The sequence below is a fragment of the Serinus canaria genome, chromosome 11, assembly GCF_022539315.1.
Source record: "Serinus canaria isolate serCan28SL12 chromosome 11, serCan2020, whole genome shotgun sequence".
Taxonomy (NCBI): Eukaryota; Metazoa; Chordata; class Aves; order Passeriformes; family Fringillidae; genus Serinus; species Serinus canaria.
In genome coordinates, this window is record NC_066325.1 from 14,728,622 (window position 1) to 14,747,746 (window position 19,125).

General features: G+C 37.4%; 1 protein-coding gene across 4 annotated transcripts in view; it reads left to right on the top strand.

Annotated features, from left to right (window-relative positions):
- The window catches only part of WWOX (WW domain containing oxidoreductase), a 471,276-nt gene that overhangs the window by 18,603 nt on the left and 433,548 nt on the right, over positions 1–19,125 (top strand). For all 4 annotated transcript variants that reach the window (XM_009090740.4, XM_050979041.1, XM_050979040.1 and 1 more), the window contains one exon: positions 2,432–2,538. In XM_009090740.4, coding sequence (XP_009088988.1) covers positions 2,432–2,538 — 107 coding nt within the window. The remainder of the gene's footprint in view (positions 1–2,431; positions 2,539–19,125) is intronic.

Sequence of the window (19,125 nt, forward strand, 5' to 3'; positions counted from 1 at the left end):
ATCTTTACTTCTTTTGAAGTCCACAGAGTTACTTTTGTAATTAAGGTTTTTTGTAATTAAGCATTAAGGTTGCTCTGGTTCCTTAATTGTGCATGTCCCTTACCTAGTTATTTAGGCTTCTCTTTCTATAACCCTGCTGGGATTTTTTTTCAAGGTTTTACTGTCTGGGTGTTTATGATCTTTGTGGTTTGACTTTGGTGTATGAAACCACATTCAGTGTGGATTGTGAGTCAATGGTAGTTTTTATAGAGAGGTAAGATTTTTATTTATAGAGTTTAAATAGTTTTGCACTTTACTCAATCCATGTGTTAGGTGAGGTTTTAAAATTTACTGTATATTGAAAATATAGCTGCATTTTGCTGAAGAACAAATAAATGCTGTTGATAGACTTAGTTTAACACAGTGAATCTGACAGGAAATGTTTTCCAGCCTGCTAGAAGCTGAGGGAAAAGGGAAGCTTTATCTGTCTAAGCTTTTTGTGTCTAGGGGGGGAAAAAGAAGCATTAATTGTTACAGAAGAAACAGAGCTAAAGCTGTAAAAAGACTTGGATACTGAGGTGCTTCCAAGCTCCTCCTTCAGGTGTTCCAGTTAGAAGCTGCATGTGTATCTATCTAACTGTGCTATGTAAAGTTCAGGAGTGTTTGTAAATTAGTTTAAAATGTCTGATGGGGAGGCATGTCAGCACTTCACCTGGGACAGCATTCAGATGGAGGTTTTTTAGCCCATGATTTCATGTAAAGATCAGAACATGTCTGCCTAAGGGTGAAAATCACTCTTTGAAGCTCAGAGAAGATCAAGGACATCCTAAAGAGAAGTGCTTAACACTGCTCTCCACATTTGCAGGGAAGAGTCAAGTTGGCATAAAATGAACTAAACTCACAGCATGTAACTTACTTAGTTTGTAATGAGTATGAAGTTATAAACTACAGGGGAGAATGGCATGGAATTTATTATTTTGCACAGTTGATTATTTTTGCACAGTGTGACATAGGGTAGAGTTAGCAAAACATCATCATGCTTTGCTAATTAATCTGGCCACCCCCTCTCAATCTTTGTTTAACAATAGCAAAACTATTCCCAGGCATTCCAACTAGTTTTTAATAATATGGTCAGATAGTTAAAATGAGTATTCTTGTGCAAAACAAGAAGCATACATCTAGCTAATGGTACATCTTACATTTTTTACATGAAAAATTCTAGTTAAATATGCTTAAAGTGGAATTAGGAACAAGGGAAATCTTTGCATATGCTGTAGCTGAATTCATGTGCATGCAATGAATTATCCAGGTAATTAAAGTTGCTTGGTGCAGTGAATGGCTTTAAAGGAGATACAGGAAAATTGCTTGGACTTAAATACCGTAAGTATGTAATTGCAGAAAATTGTATGAATTTGTCTTGGTGTCTGTTGTTTCTATAATGTAAGTTATGTTTTGTGCTGTAACTGGATTTTGTTACTCCAGGGTGTTTTGGAAGTGAGACAGCCCATCTTCATAGGCTTTTTGGTAAACAGTTTTTAACAGGAAATCATGAACATGCTTTAAATGTCATCAAACTAAAACAAATGCCTCTCCTCTTTGAATTCTTCACATATACAGATTGTTAGGCATTTCAGTTTGATTCTTCCTTTCATAGTTTAGGCTTTTCTAATTGAACTCATTAAGCTGTGTTATGCCTCTTTCAGCTAGAAGGCCATTCCTGTCATTGGCACAGTTCTCCATGGAGATGGACACCCAGTGATACCATTAACTGCATCATAAATATGTAGTAGCTGACTACTGGTAGAAACCCAGATTCTGGCTCAGTTCTCTGCACTTCATGGGCATTCTGCTCTCCCCAAAAGTCCTCATCTCCTGTTGTAAATTCTCACAGATTTTTTTTCCCATTTAATGAACTTTAGTTTGGACCAACTTCTATGCAGCTTTTCATTGGTGAATTGAACAGTGAAACAACATTTTGTTCCCCCTGCCACAGGTGGTCCTCAGATTGATGACTCTGAGGCCAACTGTGCATCTAAAGAGCCTGGAGCGCAGTGTTGGACGCTCTGTCACTTCCAGATGAAGTTGCCAGGCGCAGTGGCTCTGCAGTCTCTCTGTGTGGCACATTGTTCACAGTCAAACAAGGAAGGGGCACATCCAATCCTGCCCTTTCAACAGCTGAGGACACTGGTAGGCAGAGAAGTTGAGTCTGTTTTTTGAAGATGCCAAAGTTGTTTTACAGAAAATACATACAATTATTGTCCAAAAGATCTGATCAAGTTGAGGTCTCTGTGTTTCGTCATTTCTCTTAAAAGCTGAGTCCAGGTGACTCTCAGGTCAGCAGACTGCAGGTAGCCTAACTGCACTTAAATATGTGGCTCATGTTTTCAGGTAATTTTATAGCTCTGTGCTGCTCCTGGGATCTGTTTGTGACTAGGACCATGTTTTATCCTAGGTTTTGAAACTGCCAAGTCCCTGGCCCTGCACGGGGCGTGTGTCATCCTGGCCTGCAGGAGCCCGGCGCGAGGCGACGCGGCCGTGCAGCGCATCCTGGGGGAATGGGTGAGTGCACATCCAGTGCCCAGCACGGGGCTGGGCTCTGCAAGGTCTGACATCCTCTGGGCACTGCCAGCAGGCACACACAGCGCTGCCACAATCGTGAGCACGTGCCACAGTCTGTGCAAAAAGTCATTGGTCTTATTGGGTAATGCCCTGCTCAGCTGCTGCTGCGTGGGGGATTGAGGTTTTTCCTTCCTTGTCAGTGTGTTGGACTGCAAGGCTTGATGTGATCTTATCCATGTTGTTTGTGGATGCTTTGTGAGGGAAAAAAAATGTTTGGGAGAACCACTGAGGCTTGCTTCATTCCAGAACTTTGGTTTTGGAATGTCCCTTTTGTCTGGAAGGGACATTCCAGAACCAAAGTGAATAACTACGCAAAGGAGGATGGGCACAGTCCTCCAAAACAGCCACTGTTTTGCCCATAATTTTTCTTTAGTGAGAGATTTCAGAGGGTCATTTCTGTAATTTCCAAACACAAGAATGTTTCTCCTTTTCTGAGTTCATCAGGCTGTGATGCCCTGCTGCCAGGCTATCACAGTGGTTTTTTCCTTCTAGCTTCTTCCCACTTTCTTTCATTTTTCTCCCATTTTTGTCACACAAGCACCAGCTTTTCAGTCCCATCTATTGCCTTGTTGCTCTTTGATTCCTTTCCCTGATCCCCGTTTTTTTACACCATCTTCTAAGGCCTTTATTAAAATATATTCAGCTGTCCTAATTTATTCCTCCCACAATCATTTATTTGCTGGCAAGGATTGCAGGCTACTTTTGTTTGAGCTTGCTGGGACTGCTGACTTCCAGGAGAGAATGTGGTGACATCTCTACACTTAAATGAATAAAAGACCAATGGATCAAATTCTTGGATTTTTATTTCTTTCCAGCTAAAATTAGTGATGAGTGTTTTGCTTTTATTTCCTGAGCTCTCAAAGTATTTCAGCTGCTCCCAAATGACATGGGAGAGCACTCAGTAGTATCAATATTTACACATAAGTAGTCTGAAGATAATTATAATATTTATTAATGCAAAACAAATGGTGCTTATTTCGTGTATTTCCAGATAAGTGATATACTTTCAATATTGCTAATTTTTAACCACAAGTTTCATGAAGAATCAGTCTTTGGATTTAGGCCTTTTTCTCTTGCCCAGATCATATGAATGATTTACAGTAAAGGGTTGGTTGGGAAAAATGTCTTCCTTGCTGTTTTCATCCCATTAAAGCTCTCTTATTTTTTAAATTTAAAAAAAAAATTAAAAAACATTCACAAGCATAGAATTCCAAGAGAATTCCAGCAGAGGCCAGCACAGTGTCTATTCTCATCCAATAGAACTGGATTTGGTGATACTCTATTTGAATTTGATGTTCCCAGTCCAGCTAAATATGGCTGTTTATATGGGTGTTATCTAGCTAAAATTAGGCAGTGGTGAACATCTTTTATTTGAAAAATATCCCATTACCCTCTTCATCCTAACCCTATCTCTGACCACTTTGAAGACAATGGGAGTTCAGAATACTTGTCTTAAATACCTGTATTATCTCACCCAAAGTTAATGAGTTGTTAATTGAATGAAGAACATTGAAGGTCAAATTACTTCAGAAACAGTGCATTTATTTACTAACAGTTTTCAAATTCTAATTGTTCAGAAAAAGAGTCTCATCTGTAAAGCGGTAGCTGGAAAACCTTCAATGCATCTTTGTAATGGCTTTGTTGTTGTTTATTGAGAGGGACTAATTAACTTTGATTATTGCACTAATATTATGGCACTTTGACAGTCCCTCAGATTTATGACTCTGGGAAAATAAACAAATGAAATGCAGGTGCTGGAGCAGAAAGAATAAGTTATTACTGAACTTTAATTACTTGGAGTGTATAACCAGGAGAGAATTAGTTGATGAATTACAAGATGCTTAAAATTTACATCAAATTGTAAGCAGTCTTGAGGAAAACAAACACTAAAACCAGCCCCAAAATCAGCTACTGAAAACAAAGAGACAAAGATTAATTTGACTGATTTGCTTCTAATATTAAAATATGGATGTAAAATATTAATTTTTAGCTTATAGGTGTAACTACAGGAAGTTGTTAATTGAAAATTCTTTTCCTAAAAATGAAAGAGTTTAAAAAAATGCCAACAACATCTGCATCTGATTGAGATGAATTCTCAATATTTAGTTGCAAGTGTTCTACTAGAAAGAGCTTCAAAGCAGGCACAGAATTTTGTCTCTTCTGTTCCTGGGGAAAGCAAAATTATTGAAAGGAAGTTGACTTATTTTTCAATTTGGAATCAATTTAAAGAAAAATGAAACTGGTTAGGTTGCAGCCTTACCAAGCCTCACTCACGTTCATGGTACTCAGGTAGTGTTTTCAGTAGCAACGGTGCTACCTACTTGGTTTATATATTCTTGTAAATCTTTGAGATTGAATCTCTGAACTGCACTATTAAAGACAAGTTCCTCCAGTAATTTGAGGGGTAGAAATCTGATAAATACATTCCTACTCTTCAACTGAATTCCCAAACCTCTCCATTTGCATGAAATATGCTCTTATAACAAAAAAATCTCAAACCATTGCCAAATGGAGTTCTAGTGTGTTTACCTGTCCTAAGTTTGGAGTTTTATTTTAAATTGTTGTAATATAATTGGTGTTTCTGTAAAAACATGTACATTACCAAAAGCACTGTGAACCCTGTGCTGACTTTTCTGTGGGACAGTATCCTTTGATACTCAAGGTTTAGATGTTGGACACAGAATATTTCTTTTTCCACTCTTGGTACATACAAAAGAGTTCCACCTACTTTGCAAGAAGAGAAGATAATTAAAATTGTGTAACAGAACAACTTGAGATTTCAAATTTTGATACAATTGTCTAATTGATGGCCTGTATTAACTAGAGCCTGAAATATATGTGGAAAAAAAATGTAATTTTTAAAACCCCAACCACCACCTCTGCCAAGCCACAACAGAAAAAAACCAAAACCAAATCAAACCTAGTGTAATGCAGCATTTAAAGATTAAGTTCAGTGTACATAAAACAACATAAGGAAAACCACCCAGCTGGGTCACCCAGTGAGTCCATTTGTGACATCCCTGTCTGGAATGCCACAGACTCAGTGTCTGCAGAGACACCTCTCTGCCCTGGGCCTCTTGTACTTCTAAATCAGTTGTTGGGCAAAAAATGCAGCTTCAGTTTGCTTGTAGTGAAAGCTGAAAATCAAGTTTATAAAGACAAAATGGGATGGCTAAATGGCTTGGGAAAATCCAATTGTTAAGATTTAGAGAAAAAAGCAGGAATAATGGGAGAAAATAAGATTTTTTTTCAGATTAGCTGCCATTATGTTTAAAAAGCAAATGGAAACTGATCTTAACTGGCTGTTGTAGACAAATCTAGAGAACTTTGTTTGTAACAATTTATGCCTGAAGAGCTGTTTTATAGGGAATTTGAGCCATTTGAGTGGGGATTACCCATATAAACTTGCTAATTACTTTGGTTAAGTGACATTTGTTTGCAACCTGCAGTATTCCAGTTATTTTCTTTCTAAACTACAGCAGAATTTTGCTAATATTGCAAATAAAGGGTAATTGCCTTGTGTAAAGCATTGTGACAAGTTTTAATGTGATTGGTCTGGCTGGTCTATCAAATATAATTTTTATGGAGGGGTATGGTTGATTATATTGGTGCAATCTAATGTTTATACACATGCATTTTTATATAGACAGAAAAAGGAAGAGAAAGTGTGTAAAGGCAGCAGATAAAAAGAGAGATCAGTAGAGCTTTCCATTTGATATCTGGAAAATGAGTGTTCATGCACAATGACGTTCAATATCAATTTAAAACTGTTTGATAATTTCTTGCTCGGAAAAGAGGAAATTAGAATTCTAGAGTTATGATTCATTTTAATCAGAAAGAAATTGTCAAACATAAATCTCTCCTTGAGTACTGAAAAGGCCTGAAAGCAGCCAAGAAAAATATCAATACTTTGCAAAGGAGGAATGATTGTTCCAATTCGTAGCTTAATTGACTTTGAGGCTTAATGAAAAACACTACAGTGCTGTTTGTACACATAGTTGCTCTGACAAACATGGAAATCTATGCTCCAGGAAGAGAGGCTAGGTAATTTATTTTACATTATTATTGATATAATTTTCTAATTGAGTATGAGCAGAATGTTTGGATAAGACTGCGTAGCTCCAGATGTTAGTGGTATTCTCAAGAAAATACTTAAGAATATGAATGAATAAAATATTTCATAAATCACAGCTTTTCTTGCCAAGAAGTTCTCATTTATTTATTCCTGTCAAGTAGTCTTTGAAGTACATATTAAAAGATAAACTGTAAGTTTAATATTTCATAAAAAGTCTAATTTTTCTTTGGTAATTATTCCTCAGTGTTACCTCTATATTAAAGATTAGATTAAACTGTAAAAAGAACATTTGACTTTGCTTTTTAAGTAGTCAAAGGTAGAGATGTGACAAGAGAAGAGAGAAAAGCTGTGAAGAAAACCAACCAAACAAATATGACTCCTTGCTGTACTCCTTTCCCCTGAAGTATTCTTCACCGAAGGAGTGATTTATATTCTTGCTGATTAAGTAACTGAATGAAATTAAAACCTGATAAGTGAGTCTTTGTATTCCACTTGTGATCCTGTGAAGTGCAGAAAGACCAGAAGCAAACTGGGCACATTTACCAGTCCATGGGCAGCAGTTTTCATGTGGTCACTGTGTGTGTTTCCCCTCGAGGAAAGGGCTCTGTTTTCCCAGAAAGTGTTTTGTCTCCACTGCTCTTCTTGGTTTAGGTTTTTTTGTAAACCTCTTCATGGTTAGTGGTAGGTTTTCATTTATGGGAAAAGCTGGAGACTACCTAGGAGATGGCTTTGGAGATGTAGTAAATACTGACTGAAACCCCACTGATTCTGTTAGTACAGAATCAAAGGGTTTCAAAGTGGTGCTAAATAACAGCTCTTAAAAATAATCCTCAAAATAGGAAATATTTCAGGGTATCCTACAAGTAAAGCACACGAACTTCTGTGAGAATATTGCTTCCAATATTCTGTTATTATTTTGTGATAAAGAATGATCTTGTTTCAAAGCAGGATATCCTAAACTCTGTATTGCTGGCTCACATGCCATTGCAGTGTAATATACACTTAGAAAGGCCTTGTATGGACATATTTCATTTTCCAGTGCTTGAGCAGTGCCCATGCTGAAGAATCATGTTAAAGGGACTTATCCAAACCTTGCTGTGGGGAAAAGGCCTTGCAGGAAGGGGCAGTATCTTGTATTAAATGAATTGCTAATGCAATTAAAAAAAAAAAAATCTGCATCAACTTGTCTCACTTCCAGCTGTGGACACTCCAACTACAGAATTATTGCCTCTGCTGAGTATAAGGCCTTGTTTAATTCTTTAGGATGTGATCCAGATTTTTCTGAAATGAAGGGATCTTTTAATTAACTAATTGCAGTGCAGTCAGACTGTATGTTACTGGTGGAGAATTGACAGCATAAACATTACCCAGTCCTGTTGCATTACCCAGTCCTGTTGCTGGCAGCAACTCATTAGGACCAATATGAATGTATGACCAGATTTTGGCCATAATGTTTAAGAATTCAGTAAGTTTCTGTGAGTAATCTGCTCAGTTGAGAAACCTTAAGAGAGTGATGTGAGCTGCAAAGCTATTTTCCAAATACAGATGCTTAAAAATCCTCCCACATGAAGTTAAAAACATGGAACAGTACAATCAACATTTACATGGATGGATTGTTGAGATCTTTTTTTTTTTGTACACCATAAACATATGGCATGAATTTGATTTCATTACAGATGCTGAGAAAAGGGGAAGGCAAATATTTATATTACATTCATGTTTTACAGTAAAAACACTGTTCAGTTTGTTTATACAGTTCCACTGTTACAGTTTTTATGGTTAGTAATGAAACTGCTGTAAAACAGAGTCTGAATTATATAGCAGATGTGTTAAGCCCCTAACTTTCAGGGTTGGGCATCCTCCTGAATACTGATAGCAGTTACTTGCAGAGTTGATGTGCTGGCTACAGCTGAGCTGTTTCACACTTACATTTTCATCTGCACTTAGCCCTGGTGCTGTATGGATATGTACAACAGATAGAGTTTGATTATTTATCATGACTGAGCAAGCAGCCCAGCCCCTCCCAGGCTTCCACTGGGGACATGCTGCCTTTAACAGCTTCCAACCCCCAAACCTGAGGTAACCCTTAGACCTTGACCCCTGCCCAAATCCAGGAGTATGGGTTTCTCTGGGTCTGGATTGAAGGCACTTGAGACAGTAGTTCATGTTCAGACTCAAGTGTTTGTTATTTCTTATCAGTGAAACAGTCTCACTGCTGTGAGTTCTGCAGCTTTTCATTAGAAGGCACAAAATAGCCAACAGTCTCTTGTTCCAGGGTCTTTTAAGACTGAACTATCCAATTAAGAGCTGACACCTGGAGTATTTTCCCTTTTAACCCAATAACTGATCCCACAGAGCTGCAATGGGGACTTTTCTGCCCAATTGCAAAATGCCTCCCAAACCCATGGAGAAAAAGGAACAGGAAGCCTGAAGAAGAAACTCAGGATGACACCCTGTGCCCTCCATTTTGCTTCCATCCACAACATACTAAAAATCCCAAACCCTAAATTTCTCACCCAGTGACACACCTACACTACTCTCTATAATCTATTTCACACTTTTGTGGATTCTGGTCTATCTTGAAGTCTGGGAAACTTTCTCCATGAATGAGGTTCAAAGTCAGTGCTCCCCTGGGGGTCAGGGCACCCCAGAGCAGACAGAGAAATATTCCTGGTGCCCTGGGTTTCTGCACAGGAGTAAACCCACAATCTGTTTGCACCCTAAAGCACCCAGGTGTGTCTGAGTTAATGACTGTACCAGCTGATAGGGACTGAGCACTCCCAGAGCTATCAGGTTGCAGGGTTTTTAGCATAGTAAGACAATTGGCCATGGTTTCCTCCAGTAAAGATAAAAGTTGTCTTTTGAGTTGGCTTAACTGCTTCTACTCTCATAATTCTCTTCACATTCCAATATCTGTTACACGTGTGTTAAAAAAAATAATTCTAAAATGTAATTTGAAAAGAAGTCACAGTATTTTACTATTCCTTAATTTTTTCCTCCAGTCAGCAGAATTTTATACATAGAAATGTTGAAGTGATCTTTTTGGTAATTTGTTTCTTTAGCACAGCCCTGCTGTTCTTAATCTGGAAATGTGAGTCACAAAATCCCTACCATGCCTAAAGCTTTATAATAATACTACTTAAATGCAGTTTGAGCTTTTTAACAAAAAAAAAATTAAGATCCCCCCCCCCCCCCCCCCCAGACAGCAACAGACCTTAGGATAACCCCTTTAAAAACTGCACTTTATGCTTGGTCTTCAGTTTAAAGTCACTAGGAGACACTGTGTGCTCAAATATATCACCAAGCTGTCTGGATGTCTGTCTTTATAAAAAAATAGACTTTGTACATTGACTTGAGTGTAGCTTATAGGATGCAAAGTTTGGGTTTTCTCTGCTAATTTATATATTTAGTGTGACTTGGGTTTTTCATTAACCTTTCAGAATGTGTTTTATAAAACTATTTAATGTTGCTGACATTGAAAACTTTTTTACTGTGGTACAGATAGATGTGTTCTTACATTGGGTGAGTTCTGCTGTCACTGAATTTCTAGCTGTCAGTTCTGGGAGAGGAGGAATTAAAGTGTCTGGATATATGTATATATATTTGAAACCATCTTCACAATTAATCTGATTGTAACATAAGCTTGTAATATATTCCATTAATGAAGAAGACAAGCTTAGCTTATGGTAAATACAGTACTAAGTGTTTATAGTGCATTTCATATTTTACATGATTCCCTTTATAATTCTGCTTATCTTTTCATTCTAATTCCCTAAAGAATGTATAAAAGAACCCCTAAAGAGAGTAATTACTGCTCTATTCCTTAACCAAGGCTCCTCTTGCAAAAAGAAATCTGAGCAGCTTTTTAAAGAAGGCAGTTTTAAATAAAAATGCAAATAAGCTGCTTTGTAACCACATTAATTACCCACCTAGCCTCTTATTACCGTGTTTGTATTGTTTGCAAACACTATTTACAGTGGTGTGGAAATTACCATTCCTGGGCTGGAGGAGCTGTGCTGGTGGGTTGTGCTTTGGACCCAATTAGAGTGAGCCCTGTCTGCGGCGGGGCTCGGGGGAGCAGGAATAGCCTTGCACTGTCAGAGCAGGCATTAGCTGGGCTGCACAGCACTGCCTTGTAATTATAGCACTGCTCCTCTTCTGCCTCTGCATGGCTTCCATTCCCTGCATGTTAAAACTGCCTGGCTCAGGATTTAATGGGCACTCTGGTCATTGTTTTTGTGGAAGTCGTGGTAAAATCTGGTGGGTGGTTTTTGTCGCCAGAGTCGTTCTTTGCTTTAATTTTATTAAAAGTAAACAAAAGACTCATGCTTTTGTGTTCAGGATGTCACACATTTCCATGAATCACGCTTTCCCATTAATTCCTCAACTTTATTAGTTTATTTCATCAGCAGAAGTGAACAGGATGGGATATCTGTTGGTATTGCAAGCAGTGTTAGTGGGCAATGGTTGTAGCTCTTCCAGCTCATTGAAGAAGCAGAATGCTTCATAACAAAACACACTCTTGCTTGTTAAGTGCAGGGCACACTTGTTGCTAACCTGGTGTGTGTTGTGTTCTTAGTTGTGTCTTAGTTTTCTCTGTCACGATTCTAAAATGAGCCTTTACCCTAAAAATTGCCCAGAAATGAAAACAACACCAAAGAGGTCACTCAGCATTCGTGGTTTTAGACTTAGAAATGTTTTTCAGATCCCAAAGAATTTGATTTGATGGGTCATAGAGCCTGCAATGATTCTTAAGATTTCTTTAAGATTTTTCTTAAGCTTGTAAGCTAAGTCTATCAATATGGTTAATGACTCTTCTGAAATACAGAAATATATTTTGGTTGAGCTCAGTGCAGGGAAGAAAAAGGTAGAGAGATTATTTTCTTCCTACTTGTGGATCTGCAGTGCTGTGACAGGGTGATAATGTTTAAAGGAATCTTGATGATAAACCCAAAAATCTCAAGGTCTTACTGTGACACTTAATGTAGGGCAGGAAAACAGTAACTCCAGGATGGTGTAGTACAACTGCAGGATTGTTATGCATTAAAAAGAAGGAAAAAAAGAATAAAAAGTGGTTGCAGGATCACTTGCAGTTTTAACAGTGACAAGGGACTACTGTGTGGGCATCAAAAGAAGCACTGACTTGTTTCATGATCCACAATAGCTTATAAAACTGAAGATAATTATCAGGCTTATATGAGTACAGAGCAGCATAAGTGACATAAAACAAGCATAGCTGGAGCTCAACAGGAATGCAGGAGGTGTCTTGAAAACAGACTTGCTGAGTAGAGTGCTTAAAAAGTGCTAATAATTTCTGTGATTGTCAGTTATATTTGTAAACCTTTTATTACTATAAAGCCAAAGCATCATACTTTCTGTTTAATTTACTGTCCTTTCTAATTTCTCCCCATCCTTTAATTCCCTTTTATCTTAGTAATCACCTTTGGAGGTGGTGTGCTAAACTTGTTCTTTCCCCTGTTTCATTGGGGGTCACCGAGACAGAATATTAACTTCAACAAAAAAACTTGCTTATCAAATAAAAGCATGGGATTAATGCAGCAAAATGAGTATTGGGGGTAGTTTTTATTACTTTGTTTTTACTAGAGCCAGGCAAAATAGGCTTTGAACCAACTTTGCAGTCAGTGGGCAGAACTGAAGGGACTTTAGGCTCTTAGACATCAGAGAACCCTTGAGAGTAGGTGGGAAATAAAGCACAAAACCCAGTTCAGGGAAAAAGTCAGTCTGCACTCGTATTCTGCTTTGGGTGCTGAGATGTTCTCAGGAATTGTCACTGCTGTTTGGAAGGACCTGCACACTGCCTGCGGCTGCAAAACAGAACATCAGGAGATGTGGAGTGGTGGTGACCCTCTCTGTGACATTTATGCCTGATGTGGGCAGGGAGATTGAATGTTTTCCTCAGTTATACCAGCTTATACATTTTAGGAACTGTTCATTAATATGGTCATGTTTAACATGTTATGGCTACAAACAGAGACATGAGTCTATGTACTCATTTCTAATTAATTTGTGTAATTATGTTTTATAATCTAGGTGTTTGCAAAGCAGAACATAGTACACCCCATTTACTGTCTGCTGTAGCTAATAAAAAATAATAGAATGAAATAAATCTCGAAACTAACTTTAATTGTAAGTATAGATTAGTTGTAAATTGTATCTTTGTTATGTTTATTTTTAATTCTGCAGTGTTGCAGGTTTGTAGAGCATCCCAATTAGTGTGGTTATTCACAGTAATGATGAGTTAATTGCTGTAAATGCTGAATGTTATTTCAGTGACAATTTAAATACAGTACTGAGATACTTTTTAAAAATGTAGGACTGGAAATAAAGGGAAAAAGGAAATGGTGGTAATAATGAGACTGGTTAATTTTATAAAGATTTTTTTCAGCATTCAAAGTGATAATCTAGGTAAAACGATTAAAAATACATGAAGAAGAAAGAAATGTAACATTTAAGAATAAAATCTTGCCATCTCAGCTAACACTATTATAAATATGGACACAAACAAGGTAAAGCTGTATATTTCACCAAGCACTTAAGCATTAATTAAGAACATTTGATTGAGCTCATCTGAAATGGATTTCTGTTCTTGCAATGCTGTTTATGTTTTCCTGCCAAACCTCTCTGGCTTCAAGCTCATCTGGTGCAGGCTGGGAGCCCTCCCTGGCCGTGGTGCTTCTCTGCTGTCTGAGGCAGTGAGTGTTGTCAGGTGAATTCTGTGAATGTTTAAAGAGTAGAAAGTGCCTCTAGTTTAAGACAGGAGTGTTTTCCCTTCTGATGAACTGGAGTAAATCCTCCCACTTGGAAAGCTGTGGAGAATACCTGTGAGCAAGGAGCTGGCCCACAGTGTTTCCTTGAGCATGCATGCTATAAGAGATATTAATAGCTGCCTTCAGCAGTGTCCCACTTAGAGGAACTTTGAAATGAAATATTTCATTCTGTCCTGGTTAAATTAACCTTACATTTTCCTCTGAAATGGCATGACTACCTAGAGAAAATTTGAAGTGTACTATGTACTTTCACACTGCAGGGGGGGAATGGTATCCAGGGTAGTATTTATGCATAAAATATTTATTTTTCAGTTCAGGATTGGTTGAGTGCAGATTTGGCAATGGAAGCTGGTGCCACGTACTTCTCTGTTTGATGACCTTCTTAAATTAAAAGTCCTTGAGATATTGTGACATAAGTGATAAGTTGGATTTTTACATGCAAAAGACTTAATAAAGCATCAGCAGAAACCTGTTCCTTTCAGTTCTAAGAATGGTGCAGTAAAGGAAAAGCTCCTCTGCTCCTTTGGAGGAGTTTTTGGAGCCTTCCCCCATGCCAGGAATTGAGTGAGGGAATAAAGCTGAGAAAAACAATGCAGAAACCTGAAAGTCACAGACATTCAGGTTCATCTGTTTGGTCCTGTTCTGACAGAAATCATTACGAGTTTGATAGATTTATTTATAAGGACTTGCTTCAATATTTAAAGTACATCTATTCCAACATTCCTCATTTCAAGCTGGGCTGTGGATCAAGATGAAAGAAAAATTAAATTGTATATTGAAGAGCTGTTAATTGAACTGCACTGCATTTAGCAAGGGAGCATCAGCTTCAGGCAGTCAATACTACAGAGAATTTTTAATGTACTGTATCACTAGATTGTCAGTTTGTATTGGAGAATGCAAACAGACTGCTTCGACTGATGATAAAGCCCTGGAAACTTCTAAGTTGTTGAGGGGAGAAAATGTTATTTTGCTTTGATTTTTGTGACAAGATTGTTGAAGGAACAACATTTTTTTAGGTGAATATTATTTGAATATCAAATTCTGATTTTAGTGGCTAAAGATTGGGTACTGATTTTTCTTCATGGGAGAAAACCAAGTTCCTCAGAACTCTTGGACTGGCACAAATGGTACTTTACAATTTGAGCAGCTCTGAAAGTCTCATTTAAAAATATTAGTTCTCTCCAGATATAATTCTAAAAAATAGCATATCAAAAAGCTTTAGAAATGCTTTAGAAAAATGTTATCTCTTTCTCCTTAGGCAGTGTTAATTTCTTTTGTAGTTAATCTTTTGCACTGGAATTTAGTACATTTATAGTTAAAGATTCCTTTTAACAGCTGAATTATTTAAGCACGTCTTCTGGGGTAACATGGTCTGTTTGGTGTTAAGTATGAAATACTTTTTATTTCATTTTCTTCACTGATAAAAAGGAAATAACTAGAGGCATTTGTAGAACCAGAACAGATTTAGGACTGTGGTGTTAGATTAAAGATGTACTATTCTAAGACCTAGCTTGTTACAGTTGTCATACTTTGGGATAAAATTCTTCCTTTTGGTGCTCCTTACAGGGCTGAAAGTTCACCTTCAGAAAAAGCAAAGCAAGTCTGAAACTTGTTAATAATTTAAAAATGTCAGGCTGTGGTGTTTTCCATAAATGTGGTGGGTCTCAAGGAAATGGTAAAGCTTAAAAACTCCTCCGTTGTCTTCTCTTGGAGCAGAAAGATCTTTCATAGAGGTTGGGTTTAGTTTGGTTCATCTGGGTGCCTCTGTGGCATCTGAGGAGACTGGGAGGGGCTTTTTTTTCCAACCAAATTTTATGAAGTAGAAGAGGGTTTCCATCTGTATAAAGGAATTCATTTCATTAGTAAGAAAACATTAATGGCTTCAAAAGACCTCCTTTCCCCATGGTGCTGAAATCCCACCAAACTGGTGAAAGTCTTGTGACTCCAAAACCAAAATAAAAGAGCAAAATCCACTCTTTGTAAGTGCCTGACTTTGCTTCTTAATTTTGGTGTTCTACAGACAAACTTTGTGCAGAATTGGCAGCTGCCTGGGGAGGTCAGAGGTGTTTAAACAGATTTAATCCTGAAGCTGCTCTCCCTGCTGGGATGATGTTGCTGAACTCAGAATGGATGTTGCTTACATCCTGTCAACTTACTGTTGCATTTTCCAATTTTTCTAATTGTTTCCCTTTAGTAAAGTCTGGGAATGTTTCTCACCACATGAAAAATTGCAAGAAGAGAGGTACTGCATGTTCTGACCCTGATGTTTTGCCTTAAGTATCAAAAAGTTAAGGTCTAGATCAAAGGGGTGCAGTTGATTTAAAGAGTGTCCTGTCAATATTTGAACTTAGACTAGTGTGCTACTAACTATATATATATAGAAAGATTACAATTACTGAAAACTACACTTAAAAGCTCTACAGGAATCCCTTAATTCATTTTAGAAGGTGTAATTTTAATAGCTAAAATACTTGTATGCAATTCAAGTTTAAATCATTGTGTTGTATGAATATTACTTTGAATATTTGCTTGAAACAGTAACATAGAGCAACATATTCAGTGGCTTTGCTGCACTTGTCTGAGACAGTGCTTGACAACATGAATACATATGGTAATGTTCAGGAATCCTTTACATGACAGCTTGACAATCAGAGTAATTAAGATAATTCTCCAAAGCTCTGGTAAATGCTATGGATCAGAGGTCAGCTTGAAATCGTGCAGAAATAAACTGAAATTTTTCAATTTTATTTTTATCTAGGGAAATCCTGTATTGTCTGTGTAGTGGGTAGTTGTCTAGTATGAGGGCCTGATTCTGAGAGCCATTGTAGCAGATTTAGTGTAGGATACGTGGGTAAATCCATTAATATAGTTGGAAATTTACCAAAAAATATTGCAATTGAGATGGCCAAGAACATGAGGTCTTCACAATGGGTTCTGGTTTATTGTTGGAAGAATGGAAGCTTTTCTTCTGTGGAGCAAAGTCAAGTTGGGTGGCTTCCCTGTGACTCCAAGGTAGTGAAAGTTTAAATGTTAATAAGCTTCAAGAAGATGTGCATGAGTATTTCCTTTTTAAATTTTTTTATTAGACTACCAGTTAATTTGTGCAAACTCCTCATCTCCAGGCAATCTGATTAAAAAAATGGTATGTTTCCTGTTTCTTTATGCACTGTGTAGCTGCATGAGGCAATATCTTTAAAATGTAAAAAAGCCTACAAAATGCACAGTCTGATAACAACAACAAATCTAATCTAAAGTGACAACTGGGAGACTTTCCCAGACGTTTTTCTCTTTAATGTAACATGACTTTAAATTGATGCAGCCCCTCAGTGATTGAAAAACTCTCAGAGCTTGTCTCCCATGATTACATTTCTGATCTGTACAACTTAATTTTTTAACTGGGTGAATCTCACTTTCGCGAGTGAGCAGTTTGTCTCTGTTTTAAGAGGGAGAGTCTCATGGAGGCATAAGCACTGGAACAGTAATCCTGTGAAAAATATATTCCTGATAGTCATCCTGGCCAGAAACTGGGACTTATTCTTTCTCTGAATGATGCAGAAGTCAGCTGGTGGGTAAGGCACTGAACTGAGTGCTGCTTTGTACTTACACAGTGAATTCAGTGTTACATGAACAGAATTAAGAGTAACCAAACTTTGATTAACTTCCTCCCCTCTTTGTTACAACATTTTAAATCTGCTTAAGGTACTTTATATCTTCAAATTTGGTTCTCTCTTTTTAATTTTTTTAAAATTATTTTTGAGTGTTACTGCAATGGCATATCTGTTACATGCTACCTTAAGCAAACAGACAAACATAAAACCTGTTAGGGTTCCCTAACAGGGATGCTTTATTGTGAAACAAGTCACTTCAGGTTTCATAATGAACTGAAACAGCAGATTTTATAGAGGGAGGATATGGAGGAGAAAATGACAATATTTTTAATCATTATTCCAGTATAAGATGTATTGACTTCTGGGTTTCTTGTTATAATTTAGGTGATTGTAAGACTTTAAGAGATCTACTTACTAAATGTGAAAGAAGAATCTCTTCTTTGCTCAAGGACATTTCCTGTCCCTACTCCAAATCTCAGCCTCTGGGCAGGTGGGGCAGCACAGTCAAGGCAAATACTGGGGCTGTGTCTCCCCAGATGGGATGGAGTGAGGCATCTGCAACTAGGAATGGGGGCAAGGAAGGGTGTCTGGAGCTGAAAGGAGAGCAGGAAGTGGAGCAGGCAGCACATGGGAAAAGGACAGATTAGAAAGGTCAAAATACTCACTTGATACTGGCCACAGTTTTTGTTTTGAAATAGTTGGAAAACCAAGAATTGGTTTGTAACTTCCATAAATGGTTCAAAATTGCTTTTGTTTGATAACCCTCATTTTATCCCAGCTTTCTCTTGTTATATTTCTAGTGCAGAAGTACATAAATTCTCATTTACCTTTTAATTTACCTTTAAAAATGTATAAGGATTGAAGAGTGATATATGTATAGCAATACTTTATAATATGTATAACTGCTCCTGGGCCTGCCTTCTAGATCTGTGTGCAGGAAAAATGGTCATGTGTAAGAAGAAATGTCCTGTGGTCAGTTTTATAGTACAAATTCTAAAAATCTGTTATTTATTTCTTTATTGCTTCTCTCAGAAGTAGAAAATGATGCCCATGGGTAGATGCAGTGGTTGGTTGATATCAGCTGGAAATAAAAAGAAATAAAAGCCTTTGAAATGTAGTAGCTGTGTTTTATATCAGTGATGCATCAAACTGTGTTGTACTTATGAGATTGTGCCTGACTTATGCCAGGGTAGAGCAATTGGGGTTTCAGAAGGCTGTGGATTTAATCCATAAAGGAGTGGACAATATGCAGGACAGGCAATAGGCACAGCAGATAAACTTTGTGGAGGAGGAAGCAGAGAGGTGAATGTTGTAGTCCTTAGGAACATTTCAACTGCCCTGATTAAAGCTCTGGAGGTGCTGGAGGAAAAAAATGGAATAACAGTTTTTGTAACATCAAAGTTTTGGAATAGTGCAGTAGAATGTAAACCAGGTGAAAATTTAAGATATCAGTTTAAGACATCTAATATTATCTTTTTCATAAGGTTTAGTAATCAAGCATTTTATTTGACACTTTTGTTGCTGAACAAAAAAAAGTATTATTTTGTGATCTGTGTCTTAGGGTGTATCTTCTAATGATGAGGATTTCAATCTTGATTTCAAATCCTTCCTTTAGTCTGCAAATGAGAGCAGGTTGCTTCTGCTTTAAGATGATGATTTTCATTGATAGAAAACCCATGAGACGATAATATTCTGAAAATTAATACTCCTGATAGTGATCCTGCTCAGCAACAACCAAGATCCATCCAGGAACCATAACCTACTTGTAAGAGTATTATTTCAGAGTACAGCTAAAGTTAACTAATAGAGCCATCAGGACAGTGGTTAAACTGCCAAAATGGTCAAGTCATTGGCCAAAATAAACATGGATCCAGAGACTTCCTGACAGGCACCCACAAACACCTGGAAATTATAGCCATGCAACCATATCAGAATGCACATCTGTATTACAAACTAGTCAAACTACTTCATCTCTTCAGTTGTATAAATCTGGTGTCCGTAAGTCATAAGAAATTTGTTACCAAAAATGTCCAGTTCTGCTTGTAAGAAAGTAGCA